Raw genomic sequence first — 20,860 nt, forward strand, 5'->3', positions numbered from 1 at the left:
CTTAACATCCCTAGCCAAGTTTAATTTAACTGGGCCTTAGCTTTCCTAACCTGGTCCCTAGCTTCCCAGACAACATCCCTGTATTCTTCCCAGGCTGCCTGTCCTTGCTTCCACCTTTTATAAGCCTCTTTTTTCCTTCAAATTTTCCTCAGCAGCTCCTTATCCATCCAAGGAGGTCTCCTGGCCCTCCTGCTGCACTTTTTTCTAGTTGAGATGCAACACTCCTGAGCTTGCTGTAGGTGATCCTTGAATATCAACCAACAGGGCCTCCCTGCCCTCTAGGGCTATATCCCGTGGAACCTGAAGAGGCCAAAGTCTGCTCTTTTGAAGTCCAGGGCAGTGAGCTTGCTGCACGCTCTTCTCACTGTCCTGAGGATCTCAAATTCGACCATCTCATGATCGCTGCATCCAAGGCTGCCCTGGAGCATCACATTTCCAACGAGCCCTTCCCTGTTGGTGAGCACGAGGTCAAGCATGGCACCTCCCCTTGTCGGCTCCTCTATTACTTGCAGAAAGAAGTTGTCTTCTACACAATCGAGGAACCTCCTGGATTGCTTGTGCCGGGCCGTACCATCCTTCCAACAGATACCAGGGTGGTTGAAGTCACCCATGAGAACAAGGGCCTGTGAGTGTGAGGCTTTTCCTATCTGTCTGTAGAGCGCTTCATCCGCAGGTTCTCCTTGATCAGGCGGTCTGTAACAGATCCCCACAGTAATGTCTCCCATAGGTATATTCCCTTTAACCCTGACCCACAAACTCTCTGTTGACTGCTCATCTGTTCCCAGAGTTCCATACTCTCCAGCCAATCCCTAACATAAATAGCAATTCCCCCTCCCCACCTGCCAGGCCTGTCTTTTCTAAAGAGCCTGTAACCTTCCATTCCAACACTTCAGCCATAGCAGCCATCCCACCATGTTTCTGTGATGCCTATTACATCATACCCCTGTACACGTGCACACATCTCTAATTCCTCTTGTTTGTTCCCCATGCTATGGGCGTTTGTATAGAGGCATCTGAGCCGAGCTCCAAATGGAGCCAGCTCATTGGCTGGAGTGGATGAAATATTTCTGCATTGCTCCGAGCATTTATTATAGGTGCTAGCAACTGACTGGGTGTGTTGGGATGGAATGATGCCCCCCTCCCCCAACACATCTAGTTTAAAGCCTCCTTGACCAGTCTGGCAAGCCTCCTACCAAAACTGCTCTTTCCCTTCTTTACCAGACCAGCTCCACCAGCCCCCAGTAGACCTGGCCTACAAACTTGGGTCCCGTGTTCAAGACACCCAAACCCCCAACTATGGCAGCACCCTTTTAACCAGTTATTAACCTGGCCAATCCTCCTAGCTTTTTTAGAGTCCTCCCCTGCATCCTGGAGAATTAACAAAAAGACAGTCTGAGCTCCAGAGCCCCTAACCACCTCCCCCAGGGCTCTGTAGTCCTTCTTTATGTTCCCCAGGCTACTAGTATCTATATCCCTAGCACCCACATGTATCACCAGGAGTGGGTAATAGTCCATGGGACTTACTAGAGCAGGCAGCCTCTCTGCCACATTCCTGATCCCTGCCCCAGGTAGGAAACACACCTCCCTTGAGACCGGGTCAGGCCGACAGATGAGTGTTTCTGTCCCTTTCAAAGTAGAGTCCCCTACTACTCCGACCCGCTGCTTTTTCCTGGCAGCACCAGCAGAGATCTTCTTTAGCAGTGCATCAGCCGGATCTTTCTGGCTCGAGTGCTTTTCCTCATTAGCCCCCTGCAGGACAGCAAAGCTGTTCTGGGTGGGGACAACAGATTTAGGGGGAAGCCACTTGCTTTTAATTGTCCTCTTCGTCCTTTTTTGTTGGTTTTTTTTTTTTTTTTTTTTGTTACTATTTCCCAGCTTCCCAGGTTAACGGCCTCCTTCTTTTCTCCATGAGGTAGAGGTGAACCTCGAGGCCCCTGCACAGTTTGGGCCGGGAGCAAGCGTTCCTGCTTACTCTCAGCTTCTCTGCCATCTCGCAGCCTATTAACAGCATCCCGCAGCTCAGCCCCTGCTGCAGGAGGACCTCCACCAGGGAGCACCGAGTGCAGCCCTGCCCATTGTGCACCCTCCCCTCACCAGACCGGTGCAGGCACTCTCTGCACCCCGAGCTCTGCACTGCAGCCTCCCCTCTCACCGGCTCTGTCTGGGTGCCTGTGCTGGCCACCGCAGGGGCAGCCAGAGCAGAGCACCCAAACTGGGCCCTGATCATACGCCGAGTGCTCACCATCCCGCTCGCCTGCCCGCGCAAACTGCCTCGCCACGCTCCTGGTCGCTCGCGCTCCCTGGGGCAGGTTTTTACCCAGTCAGGGCTGGTGCCGCTGCTCCTGGCTCCGGCCCCTGTGAGTCCCTGCTTGCGTCAGCTGAGCTGCCGGCTCATGGGCAAGCTCGTTGAGGACTTGAGGCTCCCTCGGTGGCTCTTGTCGCTCTGAGCTGAGGCTCCTGGATGCTGATCTCCCCTCTCTCCGGTGTTGAAGGCGTCCTCTCTCAAGATACTCACCTCAGTAATTGACCGAGGTCTTGGACATAATGCTGGCACAGGCATTTCACCTCTTACAAAATCAGCATGCACATTCCTTGTTTCATTCCCTCCTCATTCTCACTGGCTGTACTGCCTGCCTCTGATGCCCTCGAAGTGCAAGGCTGTGGACCCTTCCCTACTCTCAGCTGCTGCTGAAAGTTCTGGCCGCAGAATAGAACAGGTGCCATGTGGTACAGCTCAGCCACTGCCTTCAGTGTCTGTTTCTTATAAAAATAAATCTTGGTAGTAGTAAATTCTCCAGCAATAGAGCCTGGAGGCATCTACACGCAGGTATGCACATCTTACATGATCCTTCATTATTCCCCTAATGTTCTTTGATTTATGAAACTTGGCAGGATTCCAGAAACTTGGCAGATTTACAATTTTATACAGCAGTTTTGTGCAAACAGTTGTGATGAAAAGCTTGCAGTTACTTGATTACATTATACAATTTCTCTATTTTTGAAGGTAGGCATCACTGTGTTTTGAACAGTATAAAACATTTTTTTCCTTTTCCCTTCACCAAGGTAAAGCAAAAGAACCTGTGCAATATAATCCTTGGAATCTTGGTTGAATTTTGTGACAACCCTAAAACCACTTCACACATCAGTACCTGGCGAGGGGAGAAAGATCAGACAGCAGCTAGCCTTCTAATACAATTATGGAGACAGGAAGAGTTGGATCTAGGAATCAAACGTGATCGCTATGGAAGGATTGCTGGTAAGTTTTATGATGCATGTGAAACTGTGAGCAGTTCCAATGAATGAAGTAAAACAAAGACAGTATTTCCTTTTGTGGTCTGAATTCTGATGAAAATAAATTATAATATTTATAGCTCTATGCTGTAGTTCTTCTCAAATACAAAATACCTTCTAGAGCCTGGCCACTAGATGGCATTTTCTACATCAGCTGGGAATGAACCAGGTAATAAATAGAACCATGGTTGCTTTGTCATGAACCATGAAAAGCTCCTGAACAGCTTTTCTAATAATGGGCAGTTAAACTACTGATTTTTTTCCCACAAAAGGCATTGTGTTTTGTTATATGTTATAAAAAGAAGTAAGGACAGTGCTATGTTCTTGCAAAACTTTAGTCATGCTAATTCATATTTCCCAAATTATGTTCAAATTCATGTCCAAACTATCAAAATGATTTACAGAGCACCCACAAAGTAAGCTTGAACTGTCTTTTGGGGGAGAAATCACACGAAAGATTATGTCCATAGCTGCCTGCAAAAGATCCTCATACTTCATTGCATAGATAACATTTTCTTTAATAGCTTTGGGAACATACTACTTCTTCACTCTTCTCCTCTGGTTTTGTGTTTTGAAATTATTAGACATGAAGAGGCCTATTATTAGCAGCTTCCAGAAACAGCAAGAGGTCGTTCCCTTGCCTGCCAACTGTCCCAGCTTTGCCATCATGGAAATTTCAGAAAACTTACAGGCAAAACTTTATTCATTATTGTGCAAGCTAGGTAAGACAAGTGAATTGCCTTTTCAGTGTCATATTTGTCATTAAATTGAATTTGTTCACTGGCAATCAATAAAGTCACTATAAAAAAAGTCAAAGGAAACTTGGAGAAGCATCATTAACACTCCATTGATGTTTGCTCATCCTGTTCTTAAAAGTCTCAGTTGTTGAGGATTTCAAGACTTCCCCAATACTTTGCTGTCCCTACCATTAGGAAGAGTTTTCCTAGAATTAAACCTAAAATTTGCTTGAAATGTTATGTAATTTGCTTTCCCACACACAATATCTCTTTCACATAACACTTTTACATTTCATTTTATTTCCCTAGATTAAGATGTTACTCACTCATTCCATTTTCTGGCATGACCTCTAATTATTTTCTGTTTTTTTTTTTTTTTCTTGAGTCTGTCCAATTGATTCACATTCTTCTTGATCTCTAGTGTCCCAAAACCGAACACAGTACTCCAAAAGAAGCCTCACTGCCATGTAGAGCTACCTTACTCAACTCATCTTTTAAATAAACATTCTGACATTAATATAACAATCCTGTATTCATTGTGCATATTGTTTGCTCATTTGATTTAGGATCTTGTACAGTGAATTACCATCCTGGATTTGCACATATGACTATTCTTACATTTAGAATTTTTTATTTGTCCTTACTGGATTAAATTCTGTAGGTTTAGATCATTTTTTGGATGGCAAAATTAATTTGCATTTTAATCTTTTCATTCAAAATGCCACAGTCGCTCCTAATTCTATGCTCTTTGTACACTGAATAATACACATTACACCCTTGACTAAAAAACCTAAACTGAAGTCAAGATACAGAATAAACTCTTGCAAATCTGTAAGATCTCTTATCTGGCTATAGAAAAAAGCTAGACCTCAGTTTTCACTAATTCATGTTGGATATAAATGTTTTCACTGTTACATTTAGCTGTATAAACATTATTTGCTTAATCATTTGTTTCAGTCTTTTTTTGTGAACTGAACTGAACCAATATTCTCTGGCTTGTCCTTTCCCTCTTTTAGAAATAGGCATTATGTTTGTTTTTTCCTGTCCATCCTCCACAGATTCAGAGATGATCAGTAATTGTTCTGAGATTGCTTCAGCCAGTTCCCTCGGTAACCTAGAGAACCAACTGTGTTGAAAGCATCTTTAGTTTCTCTAATAAACTATAGCTAGTTCTTCCTCTGTTGTAACCCAGGTTCTTACTAATTTTTATAATGTTAATTATGTTAAATGTTGGATCACAGCTAAATTCTTTATTAAAGCAAAAAGGCATGAGATTTTCTTACAGCTTTCTCCTATGTTCATACATACCTCGTGTTAGTTGTATGTCTCCTGTGAAGTACTGAAATGACGTGAGAGTGGATAACAAAAGAAATGAAAATATTTTTATAGTCTTTTGTCAGCATCTTCCTCTTACTGTAGTGATGCTCCATAACATCCTTTAACATGGTGATCAGGAAAAACAGTGTTAATTGGTCTGTATTTGTGATATTTCTTAACTTCAAAAATAATGTGATTATAGTCTAATAGATAGATGCTACATTACCAGTTACCACACAGATGGTATGATGGGGTGTAGAATGAGATTTGACAGATGTGGTTTGGTTTTTTACCATCAAATATAATTAACATTCATCGTGCAAAAAAAGACAAAGATATAATCTCAACAACCATACCCCTCTACCTTATTCTTTTACATATATTGTAAATGTGTTTTTTAAAAGATGGACTCATGCTCAAGAATTATTCTCAAGGCTCAAAACTTTGAGGTGGAGGACACCCCCATTACAGAGCTTTGAAACAAAATACTGGACATCCTGTACTATGATTCTCCTTTTGGCTGCTTCGCAGCTAAAGCAAACTGTGCTGAATTGCTTCTTTAGAAACTGACCTGTGGACTCAACTGTCTGCTTTAAGGAAAGATTAAGCCCTTTCCACACAAGCATAGCAAATCCTGGCTTTCCAAGTGATTGGAAAGTTACTGGAGCCACTCATAAGTAAAGAGTTAGTATAAAGAGAATTTATTAAGGAGCAAACAGGGGGTTTGTCACTAAAAGCCTGCTCAGGATTTTAAGAGTGACTGGTATATGTGATGAAGGTTTTGCATGTGATTATATGACAAATAGCATGGTGTCTTTTTTTTAGAATGTTACGTTTTAAGATAATTTCAGGATGCTGTTAATACTGACATGATTCATTTTCTTTTAGGTTTTGAAAATTTACCTGGCTTATCGGCTAAGGACCGTGTCACGCTTGCTATCATACAGCATTATATTGACTTTAAAGTGAGTATTGTGTTAGAAGATCTTACTATTGCATCTGTGTTTGCAAAAATAGCAAGTATATGTGAGGATACAACAAACAAATAGCCCTTCAAAAGCTGTCACCTATGTTACAAGTCGCCTATAGTTTCATAGTAAGCCAGTATTTACCATCCAAAGAAACAACCCTACCTCCCTCATTGCAGCACTCCTCAGACTCTTCCTCTGTACTGTTACAAATGTTTGTGACTGCATAGAAAATAAGACTAGAAACCAGTATTACTTAAAAATAACTCTGAGAAAGGTAGATTTAACTAACTGTTTGCCAAATCAAGAAACAGGAATGCACCAGAATATAAGTAAGAAATTAGGGAAGGGCTGGACAGTAGGACTGCCTCTTTGTCAGTAAGGTCAGTTTAAGGGAGTGGTGGCTTACTATTAAAAATTACTTTAAATCCACATTCTGGTAAAGGTTTTTCTGTGCTTTCCCATCTTTGTCCCCACATACAGTATCCATCCATACTGTCAAAAGTCAAGGATGATGTGCCTATAGGAAAAAAGAACAGGATAATAAGCTTTGTGGGAGCCATCCTGCTCAAAAGATCCTTCAGTTTATGCCAATTTTCTGCTAAGAAATGAAGTATGTGAGATCTTGAAGTGTTCAGGAACTAGCAAGACTCGATCTTTAGTTGATAATTCCAGCTTCATTTATGCCTCACATTGCAGTTTGATCTGATCATGTGTGTAATTTGAGATTTTAAGAACTAGCCAGCAGGACACAATACTTCACTCTCGTAACGTGGTATCTTGTAGCTATATGTATTTCTTCTGAGTTTCTCTAGTTGTCAGCATTCTTTTTACTCCTCTGTGGAGTCAAGCTTGGGCTTGGGAAGGCTTAGGGAGGGTTATCATAAATTAATTTGGTGTAGAATTACTGAAGTCTAACTGGAACTGAAAAAAAGATATAAATAGCAACTACTGTGGTGCTTTGCATGTACAGGTTGGAGAAGTTTGGAGTGAAATTTGTGCAGAACTAAAAGAAGAATTCAAGCCTATTGCATCAGATGAGGAAGCCTTGAAAGTTCTTTCAGAGGTATCAGAAGATATTGGAAGAATGGTTGCTGCTTTGCAGACTGAAGTGCTAGAAAGTCAACACCAACAAGAAATACAAGAAGAACAAAGAACATATAAAAAAGTAAGACAAGGAGTATTTAAACAAGTAAAGGTCATGAAAGCTTTTTTGTCAATTTATATGAAGATTTTATTATTACATAACGTTGAGAATCCCAGATCTGTACACTGCTTGAAGACATTTTAATCTGTCTCAGCAGCAAAATTTTAACTTTAAATTAAATTAGATTAAACTCAGTTCTCCCAATTTGTATAATTTTGCCACTATTTAGAGAGTAACATGAAAAAATGAAGCAGTATCATCAGTGATGCATCAGCAACAGTGTGATGAGAAATGACCATTATGCTACTATAGAGTTGCACATGTGTTCATCTGTACCAGATAATGATTTAAAGTACCTATTACAACTACATCTGATTCTAAAATGAAACATAAGCCTTTGTTACATGATCCCTTGGTTGAATAGTCACAGAGTTTCATTACTTTAGAGAGCAGGCCTTTATACTTCCTGGCATGCTAAGTGTGAACAGGAACAGACATTTTCCAGGTTTGGTTTTAAGGCAAGCATTTGGCATTTTTGCTCATCCTCTCCTGCTTTCAGATAAGTAAGTTCAGTTGGTCCAGTTGTCTAAAATCTCATGTTAGTGTTTTTGAGGATTGTCATGCATTATGATGCCTGCACTTCTGTCACCAGAAATGATTCCATCTCTGTTACTCATCATTTGAAAGTGAGAATATACAGGAAGTATTCCTGAAAGAGCTGGGGCTTTTCCAATGTCTCTGTTGGAAAAGGGGAAATTAGTTTGCACAGAGAAGGTAAGCCTTTGTTTTTATAAAGGCAGTACATAAGTGAAGTTTTTAAAGGACAAGTACATTGCTACAACATTATCATCCAATCTCAGGTGAGAGGGATGAGCTAAGGTAGCCAAAGGGGCATAGGTGAACATGATATTCAAACAGCTCAAAGAATTCAGAAAAGCTTGTGTTGCATCTTGTAAATTTTATTTATGTTACAGATCAAAGCTATCCATAAGCAGAGAGAAATGCTAAATAAATCTTGGGAAAATTTCTTGACTCGGACATCCAACTATGAGGCATTGAAGGTAAGAAATATGAGTGATGGAGCAAAACATATATTCACAGTATAGTTATAATAATTTTGAAGTTACAGATATATTTCTTAATGAATTATGGGGATATTCAAGTAGAAGTTAGAGTAGATTTTATATTCACACAGACATAGAACCGTAAGATGTATTGGCAAAGCAACACAATCTTTGATTCTTCTGCTCTTCCTATTGCCATCACAAAGGGGAGATCAACATTGCTTATGCACTTGTAATTGGGGGTGTGTGTATGTATATATATTTGTCCTGAAACTGTGGAAACTAAAACTGTGATTATTCTTACTTTAATTTTTCTAATATTTCATTCCCTATTCTTAGTCCAGCAAACATCTTTCAAGACGGGAAACACTTCATGATGAAAGGAGTTTCTTTTAGCACTATTTGTTCTTTTCCAAAAGAACATAAAAACTATTAGAGTCCTTGTTAGGCAAGCAGACTAAGTTGGAGAATGAATTAAATCAGACTTAAAAGAAATGCTTTGGCAGCTAAATTTAATTTTTCTTCATTTCCAAATGCAAAAGAGAACAATTTCCTTCATGTGCAATCACCTCCCTGGCCTGTAGTAAAGATCTATGCTAGAATTAGAAATTGAAAAAGGGCCAGAAAAAGGATCTGGAAAACTGGATAGTTCTGACTGAGTCCCTGGGAAGCTGATTTAGGTATGCAAGGGACAAGAAGGTAATTGGTAATGGCTGTCATGGATTTACCAGGGACAAATCACACCTTGACAACATGGTTGCCTTTTGTGATAAAATGCTTTGCTCTGGAGAAGGAAGAAGATGGATATTTCTTCTGTTGGCTTTAGCAAGATTTTCAGCTCAATCTTGTGTATCCTCCTTCGAGCCAAAATGGGGAGATAAGGACAGGACTGCATACCCATGGACTACAAATTGGATAAAAAACTGTCTGGACTGATGGGCTCAAAGGACAGTGGTCAATAATTAAAGTTTAACTAGCAGTCAGTTTTGAGTGATGTTCCACAGAGTCAATTATACTGTCAATACTATTTAACATTTTCATTAATGACTTGGATCAGCTTGTTCTCATCACATTCATGCAGGGTTCTGAGCTGGAGGAAGCATTCCATATGCTGGGAGGCAGGGTTGCTATTCAGAAGGACTTTGACAAGCTGTAGGGCTGGGCTGACCAAGAGTTCACGAAGTTCATGAAAAGAAATGTGAAGTCCTGCACCTGGGATGTATTATGCTTGTCATGCATTGGTACAGCCTGGGGACTAACTGGCTATGGGGATGTGTACTAGGTATGGGGTGACAAGCTGAACATGAGGCAACAGTGTGCTCTTGTGGTGATGAAGGCTAACAGCACATATGGCTACATCAGAAAGAATATAGCCCAGACGTCATAGCAAGTGATTATTCCTTTCTCACCCTTGCAAAGTCATGTCCATTTATTCTGTTTTCATGTGCCCAGTACAAGAGAGATTCACAAACCAGAGGGAGGGTGCCTATAATTAAAGACCAATAGAATTATCACCTCATTTATTTTGTTGTTGTATTTGTATATTTTCTAACAAGTGCAAATGACACAATTCATTTGGATTAAAGCAATTTTATGCTTTTACTGACTATCTTTAGAAAGCAAAAAGGCTTCAGGAAAAATCAATAGAGGCTTCCAGACCTAAACTGAAGACTCAAAATGAAGCAGTCTATTCTACTGATATTAAAGGCCTCGGTACAACAGTTAAGTAATCCCCAATTTTATTTTATTTTATTTTCATTGATGTATAAGTGCTTTGGGGTTGATTTTGTCTGTATATGTGCTGCAGCTTACTCTTCCTTCAATAATGTTTACACTGACAAGCTCCAAATATGTAAGAAAGAACCTGTATCTCCTGCAAAGCACAACTTCCCTTTCTGATATATCCTCAGACAACAGGTAGCTGGTCAAAATGAGATTCAGATCTACAGATTCCTCATAAGAAGTTTGGGCAAGATGGTCCTATGCTACTTGACATGTACCTCTTGCGGGATAGCCTTTCACGAAAACCTCGATGAGGTCAAGCCTTCCTTCATTAATTGTTGGGTAAATCTGCCTATCTCTAATACATCAGTAGAGGTGTCCTTTGTCAGTAAATGTGTTCCTCACTGTCTGCAGATAAGCCAACTCCTTGCATCTGCAGAAAAGATTTTTTTCCCCCCTCATTTCTATCAGTTCATTGAAGTGTAAGAAAATAAAAGCCATTGTTACAATCATATTTGGGTGTAACAGCATATTTAGATGTTGATTTTTGACAACCTAGGGTAAGATGTGGGAGAATCTCCACTCCAGTCAGTAACTGCTTTTGAGTTACCTGGATGATTTCTGTGTAAGCATCACAGCTAAGGAGGATTTTAGGGGAGGGATAGCTTCTTGATTGCTTGTAAGTTACTTTTACATGAGAGGAGAAACAAAGAATTAAAAACATGAGGTGTTGATTTAAAACTTGCACAAAGGCAAGAGATTCCACTATCATGGGCTCTCTGGCATGACAGCTGTAATTGACTCTCTGTAATGACAGCTAAGGGGGATGCATCCTGAAAAGGAAAAGAAGCAGCTCATGTTTGATGTGATGAAGAAAGGAGGTGCTTAATAGGAAGACAGGGGATGGTCTCAAAGTGCTGGACTAGGATTTTTATCAAATCATCTTTGCCCTAAACTTTAGTAAATGCAAGATGAAGTGGGCTCAAAAAATGATATAGTTACATGCCTGTGTCAGTGAGACAGTTAATCAGCAATATTTTGCAGAAAGTCTCTGAAAAATTTTGATACGAGCATTATGGAAATGGTTAATAGACAGAAATATGTTGTTATACTCTATTTTAAAGACTTGGATCTCAAGCCAAGACTATTCATTTTTTTGGTGGAAGAGGTTTTAAGAAGAAAGTATTTTATGGTTTTATAAACAATATCTCAACAACTGTAGGCAAAAAGAAGGAAAGGTTAGTCCATTTTGCAGAATAAGTGTGTTAAGAAATGGAATACATCAAGAACATCAAATAAAACTGCTTGGGTACATTGCTTAGAAGAAATACAAATAACAGATATGGCTGGCAATTTTTTTCTTGGAACAATCTTCTTCCCTCCTCTCTGCTAAACACCCTTTGTAGGGAGAGATAAAAATTAGGCCAAGATGGTTGTTGCAGACCAGTCAAAGTCAAGTAATTAAACATGTGAGCCACAAGCATTTGAAGAGTTGCATTGTTTGTTTTAGTAGGTCATGCTTAGAAGATAGAGGTGTCACTGGGATTTATATATATATATATATATATATATACACATATATATACATATATATAAAAATATGTATTCCTTATACTGAATATACTTATCCAATATAGAGAGTAGTATGTCCCTTTCAGTCTTCAAGTTTTCCTGGAGGAATTGCATTCTGAGAGAAATAGGGTTTGTTCCTTTTTTTTGTCGTTGAAGTATTAATGTATAATGAAATGCTGAGGACAAAAACTGGCTCATATTATATACAAATCCAAACAACATTGCACAACAAACTTCTATTGTAATAAAGGCTTGATTTGCTTTTCCTTTTCATAAGATCAGACGTGAAGGCAGAAAAGCAGAGTACATAAAGGTACCTGGTGAAAAACCACTCTGTCCTTTCCTTTGTACTGATGGGAACAATTTGTTAATTTCACATAAAGGATAGCTTGAATAGGCCTCAGAAACCTCAGCATGCATCTCTACCAGATGAATAATGTTTTTGAAAGACAGTTCATGATTTAACTCTCATTTTAAATACTAACATGACTGTCATGTAATGTATTTTGTTTTTCAGATTGGATCTGGTCACTTAGTAACCGTCAAAAGTACACCTCCTCAATTAACTGGAAGGCCACTGAATGTTACAGAACTTGCTCTTAGAAAGCTGCCTCTTTCTGAAGAAGCCTTAAAGAAAGATCAAAAGCATTAAAACACTGGACTTGGTCTAGAAAGATATGGTACCTGTGGAATAGTGTTCTGAACAGTGCTTTTATTATAGTTAACTGTATGTGTATTTTAGATACAAGATAATGTCTGTTTGTAATGCTTTGGTGAATTGCATAGAGCATCTTGAGAGCAAAATTGTATTTGCCTTAACTAATATAAACATGGGGATGATTTATTAATAAAGTACCCTGTACAGTATGGTACAAAGGTAGGCTGAGTCTAAAAATTTTGTGTGTTAGTGTCAGGTTACCGTGATCCACTCTCAGTAGGTCCACTACTTTGTTTTCCATCTCTTGTTGACTCATTCCACACATTGCAGTTTAAGTATCTCTTCCATTGAGCAGGGCGATGACCTTTCACATAAACACATTCAGTTCCTCATTTTCCTGGATCCCATACCCGTGTGGGTTTTGTCCCAGTCCATTTTGTTTCTTGAACTTTCATCTTTAGCATGAGGACGTCTGTTCTCTCACTTTTCATCTAAAGACTCCCTAAAAAGCTCGTTTGTGCTAAGTTTCTCCAAGCCTGTTGAAGACATGCTGAAGTGTCCTGCTCCTCAGGGATTTCTCACGGCTCTTGAACTGATCTTACTATTCTAATTACTTGTTGGGTTATTGCCCCTATTGTCTCCAACAGGAACTCTTTGTCTTCCACTTCTAGAATACCAACACAAACTTGTGAGCAGACCTTTTTGTACATGACTCAGTTTCTAAGCTATTGTCTCTTTTCCTAGCTTGGGCAAAGCCAAAAATTGCTATATTACAATAGTGCAAGATTCCCTGAGGCTATTACCTCATTTTAAAACCAGTTGCTAGCCAGTGATATGGCACAAAATTATGCGACATTGCAAGGGGTTCCATGACATACAAGCTCTGGCACATAGTCTGTCATTTTTGCTTGTAAGCAATGTTTCATGAAAGTATAAACTTTCACTTTGTTAAATGCAGGGTTGAAAAATGGAAACAAATTTGAGCTAAATGGATAGAATTTAGTACCCGACTCCCTTTCTCACTTCCTGAAAGAGCCATGGGGTGGGTGTGTGTATGAAGGGTTTCTTGAAAATCTGTTTGTCCATGTAACAAGACATACCAGTACCGGCATTAAACATAAAGGCAGTGATTTTTGTTTCAAAATTGTCTACTTAAATTCTATAGAAAGAAGAACCTGAATAAAATAATGAAATAAACCAAACCAGCCATATGAAATGGTACCTACTCCACAGGTGCAGTTTGCAAAGATCAGAAGCATTTTCTTATGGGCAGGTCTGTTAAACATTACATTGTAGAGTAAGTCACCTAGTACTTAAAGCTAGAGAAATCACATTAACTTAAGCTATTTTCATTTAATTTTTATGCTGGCCCTTTACTAACTGATAATTTCTAAGTATAATCTGTTTTCATGATGACTTTTTCCCCCCGCAAATTATCTGCATAATGTTAAAGTATGTTTTATTAAATAACTCTGAATGTGTATTTCTGGCCTGCCTGAAAGAAAGGTAAACTAAGGTATACAGAGGTTATTTAACTAAAGTCCTCTGTGTCAAGTAGTCTTGCTCAGTTTATTTTTCTCCAACAGCTCTTCAGCAGCTGTGCTGCTATATTACTGTTTTAGAGAATGGCAAAATATATCTACACATTGGGGCCACAAAAGTGCACTCTATTGTCTTTTCACAATTAAAACTGAGCAATACATATTTGCCTAGGAGAACAAAGACTGTGATATTTAGAGGTTTTTTTACACCCTTGCACATATGTGGATGTGCGGGTGACATTACTTCTGGCAGCATAGCAAAGGCCCATTTCTTCAAAAAACCCATACAGGACTCACGTAAATGCTACCAATTTCTATACAAAAGCTACAGCAATACCGTATAGCCAAGGTATAGATATAAAAGATCTTTTAACTGGAAATCAGTTTCTTTTTATGCTTATGTTAAAACTTCAAATCAGGCACAAAGTGCGCCCCACAGCACTCCTCCTCCAACTGTATTGTGCTTCTGCTACAGTACAGTGCAAACAAGTACCAGCAAATGCTCTTGTTAACTCTATCAAGGACTAGAGAAAGAAGGGGACAGAATTTCACGAAATGCTTACATTCACACTTGATAAATTAATATTAACACAAGCCTTCCCAGCAGCATACACAGCATCTGGTTTTGCCAGCCAGCCATGAACTGTGGTCTGGCTGTCAGCAGAGGAACCCCAAAAAAATGGGCTTGCTGTTCCTGCACAGGGGTGGAAAGAGAGGGAGTGCAGAGTACTAGTGGAGGAGGAGCTCACCCCATTCACTGTTAATCCCTCCCGTAGACACCCTAGGGGCAGCCAGCTGGCAGCATGGCTCTGTCATAATCAAAAGAGGTGAGTCCACCTGGAATTTGTTGTGCTGCTGCTGCTTACAGTGCTGTGTTCCTGTCATTCAGTCACCTGCCCCTTTGGCAGACACTGCAGGGCGCCCATAGCAAGAGATTGTTCAAGCATTCTGGAGCCAACCACGGTAGATGCTAAACAACTCTGTATCCTACAGAAAACTAATTAGAACAAAGACAATCTGAGGAAGGATGGAGCTTTTAAAACTGCATTAAACAGTTTTAAAACTGGCACTCAACTAAAAGATCACTAATATAGGAAACATTACCTTTAAAACGTTACTATAGTTCTACACATCTGTTGGTGATGAATAAAATTATCTGTAGGTGTGAAGAAGGGGAATTTATTTATCTGGTTTATGACAGCTAAAACACATTATTTGATGGAAATGCAACACAGTACACAGCTTCATAAAGTGGGTGTTATTGGAACAGATTAGACAATGGCTCTCAAATAGTTGCTCATCACAATCTATCAATTCCTGAAACTGCTGGGTTTGTGTATATCATTACTCCTTCTATTTGCTCAAGAGAAAAGGTGTATTTAAAATACTTTTTGTATCAGGAACTTACAGTGATATTCATGGGTGAGAGAAATTTCTCACTATTTTCGTGTCCTCTCCAGAATACTGTAGGAGATCTAATTTACAAGATGCAGTTTGATATTGTGTTTACCTAATGAGTGTTTACAAAATCTGTGAGATTTGTTGGATATTTTACAAGCTATATATGAGCTAGGCAAACCTGGGATGGATTTCTTGTTACTTATGAAGGTTAATATGTTGTTACTGTGTAAGTACTGTTTTCTACAATAATTAAACCCAGTTGGGATCTCATAAAAGGCTAGAACACAACAGGGACTGAACAAGCTGCATTGCCCAAGGAGTAAAGCAGAGAACAGTCTGCATCTCTGAGTGTTCCCATTTGTTCTCAGGCTTTCTGTGCTCAGGACAAATGGATTAACTCCATGGTTAATCTCCCTGAATTATTTTACCTATGCTGGACTCCTTCTTATAAAGGGAGACACGGCCAAGCTAATCTCTCACTCTTTCAAACCACTGAATGCATGGGTCTCTTCTTAACTGTGATGTTGCCTGCTGTGACAGGGATGGACTGTATCACCTTTTTTACCTGTATAAATGTGTACATAAAGAGCAGTCTCGTGTAAAATATTGTTCTTAATGTAATGTAGCAATGGCTTTACAAATAACATGTTATTAGACAAGAAAATTACTGCTATTCAGACCTTGCTGCATAAAAAAATACTTTAATTAATCCACAGCCTAGATTAAGCAGTGATAAATTACAAAGTTAAGACTGCACAGGACATTACAATAAGCATAATCCTTCCCTTTAGCTTGATGTCACACTTTTTTGCAATTCTTGAAGTTAATTTTATGTGCAAGACACTGTATAAAATGCTTGTTGACATTTTCTCCATTGCTTAAAGTATAAAAATATATTGGGCTTCTATCCAAAATGACTTTAAAAAAAGATAATTACTGGAAAAGATGAGCCTCTTCAAACATACGACACTGTTCAGACTTACAAGCTTACCTGAGACAACAAAAGTCTTAACTCAAAACACAAAAGCATTCAGACATGCAGTGGGATAAACGCAACCTTGACAGACTGCAAGACAGGAAAGCAAAAGTGACAGTGTGGCAGTTTACATACTTATCAATTTAGCAGTGATTAAATGCTTTACACAAAGAAAAGGAAAAAAAAAGAAGGTTGAACCATGCCAGTGGACTTGTCTAAGCATCTCGAGTACATGCCGTGCTTTGGTGCTCCTTCATTTTGATGTGCCTTCCTGAGGTATCTTTATTTTGACTAAAATGGGTTGGTGAAAGCAGACCCTGCAAGATTATGAAAGAAAAGTCATTATTTTCTATGCAAATTTCTAGGAATGCTAGAATTAAATTCTCTCCATGTATCAAGACAGGCTAAGAAAATTGGGGCTATTCTGTCTGCAGAAGAGAAGGCAGTGTGGTATCTGAAGGGGGCCTACAAGGATGCCAGAGGGGGACTCTTCACACCAGAGACAGTAGTGACAGGACAAGGGGAAATGGGTTCAAAGACAGGCAAAGTTCAAGTTAGATATAAGAAAGAAGTTCTTTACTATGAGGGTGGTGAGGCACTTTGGTTACCCAAAGAAGAGGTAAATGCTCCATCCCTGGCAGTATTCAATGCCAGGTTGAACAGAGCATCAGGTGACATGGTCTAGTGTGAGGAGTCCCTGCCCATGGCAGGGGGGTTGGAACTAGGTGATCTGAAGGTCCTTTCCAACCCAAACCATTCTATGATTCTATGTTCAGTCTGGAAACCTAAAACATCTGAAGAAAGTCCACTGCTAAGGATGAAGGGATCCAACAGATATAGGATTGGTTAGTAAGACCCTAACCCTACGTGATTTCAGTTCACACTCATCTCAGACCATGATGACCAAAATTTGTCACTGATGATTCACAATGACCATGAGATCATACTATGTATCAACAGTTTTAATGGGAAGAACAGGGTTCAAGCAGTCAGGTATTTGAGCTTCCCTTCTTACAGAAGGATGATTCCCCATAGTTGAGACTTAAGTCCAAACACCAGGAAACTTTTAGTACTGCAATGCCATTTATATGCACACAGTGACGGCATTCAGCATCCATTTCCACACACTACCACATGCACACCTGACATTTTTTTACATTTTGTTAAATTTAGTACCCTAACTAATTTTGGCTCCTGTATTGTGAAAGTAACTACCATTGAAAGATGCAAATACTTTTGACAGAAGTAGAGACAGAAAACTGGAAATGACTATACTCAGTTATCTAAACATTCAAGGACAAAGACGGAAGTGTTTCAGTTTAATGTTAGCATGTAACAGACTAACACTATATCCTATAGTTACCTTCTAAAGTTCTATGTGAGTATGTGGAAGAGTATTTGGGAGACGCTAATTGTCTTCTGCCCATTCCATGGGATCTTGAGAGCACACAGTCGACATACATATCCCAGAAGTTCTGGGCTAACTCATTGAAGAGTTCATTGTGCTTGGGCTTAGGGGATTCCTTTAGGAACATCATGAAGTCCCAGAGACCAATGACTGTATCTGCTACCTTGAGTTTCTTCATTTCCACCAGCCCATGGGATGAGACCTCCCAGCACTCATGGTCAATCTGACCCAGGCTTGGAGGAGTTTCTTTTTGATAGTCTAGATTGGCGTAAACTAAATTCAGCATCAATATACAGCCCAGCTGAAGATACCACCTTTTTTTCCATACAATTTCCATTGTCCAATAGGATACCTGAAAGAAAGTATAAAATCACAGTGATTCTGCTCATAGGTAGTTCATTTTCATACAACTTTCAAGGATACCCCAAGAGATGATTTATGCATTTATACAAGAAAAAAATTCTTTTGAAACCACAGATTAAATACAGTCAAGGAACCCTAATGCTGGTGCTAGATTAACACCTAGAAATTGTGAATGCTGTTTAGAACATGAAAACCTGAAGCTGAAAGTTTGAAGTGATTGTAACCTATATCAGAACTGCTCCCGGAGCTCAAGACTCCTTCCCTTAAAATCCTAAGCTTAGATCATCAGTTTGAATGTACCAGTACACTGCTGCAGCCATCTGAGGTCCCTAAACTCATTTACTTCTATCTCACCTTCAGGACTTTAGGAAATGAGACAGACAGATACCCCCCAATCTAACTCCTTTCCAAAACTTCACTTGCTAGCTACACTTCAGCAGGCAGCAGGATTACCTACCTCAGCGTCCCCAGAGTTTATGAAATGCATGGGGCTTATGAAAAGTTTCTATTCCCTGGGCTGTTAGAAAACTTGCTCCAGCAAACAAGCAGGGACAGAAATGTTTCTCCTCTCATTTCCACTTCACTAGGCAGAGGAAGGACACTCTAGCAATTTACCTACAAAGTAGGAAAACGGCAGCCAGGAAGCTGCCAATATATTGAGCTGGTCTGATTTCATGTCTCATGCTTTGATGTTTTAATCCAGTTAAAAACTAAAATGCCAAAGGTCCATTTGAATACATCAATCAGGAGCAGAGAGCACAACAAGCCTCACGGAGACTTTGAACTAGTAACTCCTACTATGCAGTACAAGACAGATGAGTTTGACAAAGGCAGTAACTAAAGAGCCACAGTAGAAGTTATACTTACAGTGCTCCTGTGGTGGGATGGAAAACAGTAGCCTTGAAACCACAACAGTCAGCCCCTTGGAGAAAAAGAGAGAAATTCATGAGAGGGCTGCAAGTGCCCGGCAGCTGCTGGATGCTCCGCGGGTGCAGGGATTACACTGCACAGGGAAGCCTCAGCCGCTGGCAGAGCAGCAGCAGCAGCAGCTTGAACTCAGGTCAGTGGGAAAGGCAGGAGGGAGCTGTGGCTGTGGCAGCCCCACCTCTTTCTGCAGCAGGCACCGAGTGTCAGCGAGCCTGGGCTGGGGCCTCACCCGAGAGACTGCCTCTGGCTGGGTGGGAGGGTGTCTGTGGTAAGGGGAGAGGCAGAGAGCTGTCAGAGGGAGGAAAATACAGGGGAGAGCAAATCTTTCTCCAAGTCAATGATATGAATGCTCTCCCCATTTTATAAACCCGAGTTTCCATCCACAATCCTGTCTGCGCCCCAGAACGGGTACCCATCAAAGACAACGTTTCAAAATACTGGAAAATGAACGTACATCTCAGAATCCATAGGCACAGTGTGCACCCACTATTCCAGATCCCTTTTCGTAGAAACCTCCTGACTTGAGATCAATTTCACATTATTTTTTAAACTCTCCTCTAACTTGGTTGCCAGGGAGGTTTTCAGTGCCGTTTTATTTGTGCTTGGCAACATCCCTTACAGAGGCTGGCACCAGCACCAGGGTTCACATCCCTCATATTCCAGCCAGCAGCAGCCCAGCTGTGCCAGTGGCTGAAGACTTCTTTTCTCTTGTTTCTGGCCAGTTATTTCCTGTTCTAAGGAACCAGACGCACGTGTAGAAGAGCTCCGTTTCCTCTGACAGAAGTTTATGAAGGAACTTACTTAGCTTTCCAATTATTTCTCCCATATATGTTCTTACGATACACCAGTTATAACGTCTCATCAGATACTGAAGTATAAGACCAAAAGTAAAGAGACCAGAGCATTAAAATTTGTAAAAAGCCTTGAGATTCTTTGGTGGAAGATGAGCTGTTAGCACAGTCTGCTCCTAAGGGCAAACTTCCTTCAGAACTCAGTCCTTGCAACTCCACACTCAGTGGGATGGATTTCTGGACCCTGTTCTAGGTATCTGTTGTGCCTAACTCAAGACAGGTTGCCCAAAATTGAGTTCTCCAAGGATGAAGATTATTACACCTACCTTGTCTTACACGATTAAAGCTTAGATTTGTCAACATGTACATTCAAATCACCTCTTAGATCACTAAGGAAAATGGATCAGGCCATATTTTGAAATGCAGGCTATTTTTGAGAGAACTTCTACACTGCATACATGCTTGTTGGGTTTATCTTCAGGGAGGCTTTTGCTTTCGAGGAAGGTCATCGGTCCTTCACCCTCAAAGGCATTAAGAGTGTATTCGCAGGCTGTCACAGTAAAACCATCAGCAGCCAAAATCATTACTTTACACATTTCTGCAAATACAATGAAATTCTGTGCTTCCTCCTAACCTGCTGTGGTCCAATGCCATTATAACATGCATGTAACCGTACGTACCTGCCTCTTTACATCACAAATTCCTACAGCTGGGAATATGCAACAAAATCAGTTATGAAAGATGGCAGGGCTATTGACCATGCCTCAGAAATGTTTCAGGATTTCTGTGCCCACTTCTGCACTAAAGGATTGTATCCAAAACACTCAAGTCCTCCACTTTGCTGGTGCCTCAGTGCAGCCTACCACTATGCAAGGGAAGAGGTTCATAACCTGAGAACCACTGCGTAACGGATCTACCAGCTCTTTTCCTATTGCATATTATGGAATAAAGCTGTTTTACTTTCTCCTTATCTAATA

The 20,860-nt window shown here is 40.2% G+C and overlaps 2 protein-coding genes across 2 annotated transcripts in view; one reads left to right on the forward strand and one right to left on the reverse strand.

The window, feature by feature from the left end:
- Positions 1-12,699, forward strand: part of CFAP69 (cilia and flagella associated protein 69) — a 33,528-nt gene extending 20,829 nt beyond the window's left edge. The window contains exons 17-23 of the mRNA XM_061468426.1: positions 3,064-3,256; positions 3,876-4,013; positions 6,234-6,310; positions 7,287-7,481; positions 8,435-8,521; positions 10,141-10,245; positions 12,336-12,699. Of these exons, the coding sequence (XP_061324410.1) occupies positions 3,064-3,256; positions 3,876-4,013; positions 6,234-6,310; positions 7,287-7,481; positions 8,435-8,521; positions 10,141-10,245; positions 12,336-12,470 (930 nt within the window). The 3' untranslated portion in view covers positions 12,471-12,699. The remainder of the gene's footprint in view (positions 1-3,063; positions 3,257-3,875; positions 4,014-6,233; positions 6,311-7,286; positions 7,482-8,434; positions 8,522-10,140; positions 10,246-12,335) is intronic.
- A 3,404-nt stretch (positions 12,700-16,103) lies between these two features.
- Positions 16,104-19,523, reverse strand: FAM237B (family with sequence similarity 237 member B). Its single transcript, XM_061468427.1, has 3 exons — positions 19,033-19,523; positions 17,758-18,154; positions 16,104-16,711 (listed from the first exon to the last, which is right to left on the reverse strand). The coding sequence occupies exons 2-3, from the start codon at positions 18,137-18,139 to the stop codon at positions 16,686-16,688; spliced, it is 408 nt and encodes a 135-aa protein (XP_061324411.1). The 5' UTR covers positions 18,140-18,154; positions 19,033-19,523; the 3' UTR covers positions 16,104-16,685.
- Positions 19,524-20,860: the final 1,337 nt, after the last annotated feature.

The sequence above is a fragment of the Pezoporus flaviventris genome, unplaced genomic scaffold (assembly GCF_033815535.1).
Source record: "Pezoporus flaviventris isolate CSIRO_AGI_PZ_B2104156 unplaced genomic scaffold, CSIRO_AGI_Pfla_v1 ptg000047l, whole genome shotgun sequence".
NCBI classification, from domain to species: Eukaryota; Metazoa; Chordata; class Aves; order Psittaciformes; family Psittacidae; genus Pezoporus; species Pezoporus flaviventris.

Coding starts and splice junctions, on each gene's coding strand:
- FAM237B (XM_061468427.1), bottom strand. CDS start 18,139: ATGGAAATTGTATGGAAAAAAAGGTGGTATCTTCAGCTGGGCTGTATA. Junction 16,712..17,757: donor CTCACATAGAACTTTAGAAG/GTAACTATAGGA, acceptor ATAATCTTGCAG/GGTCTGCTTTCACCAACCCA.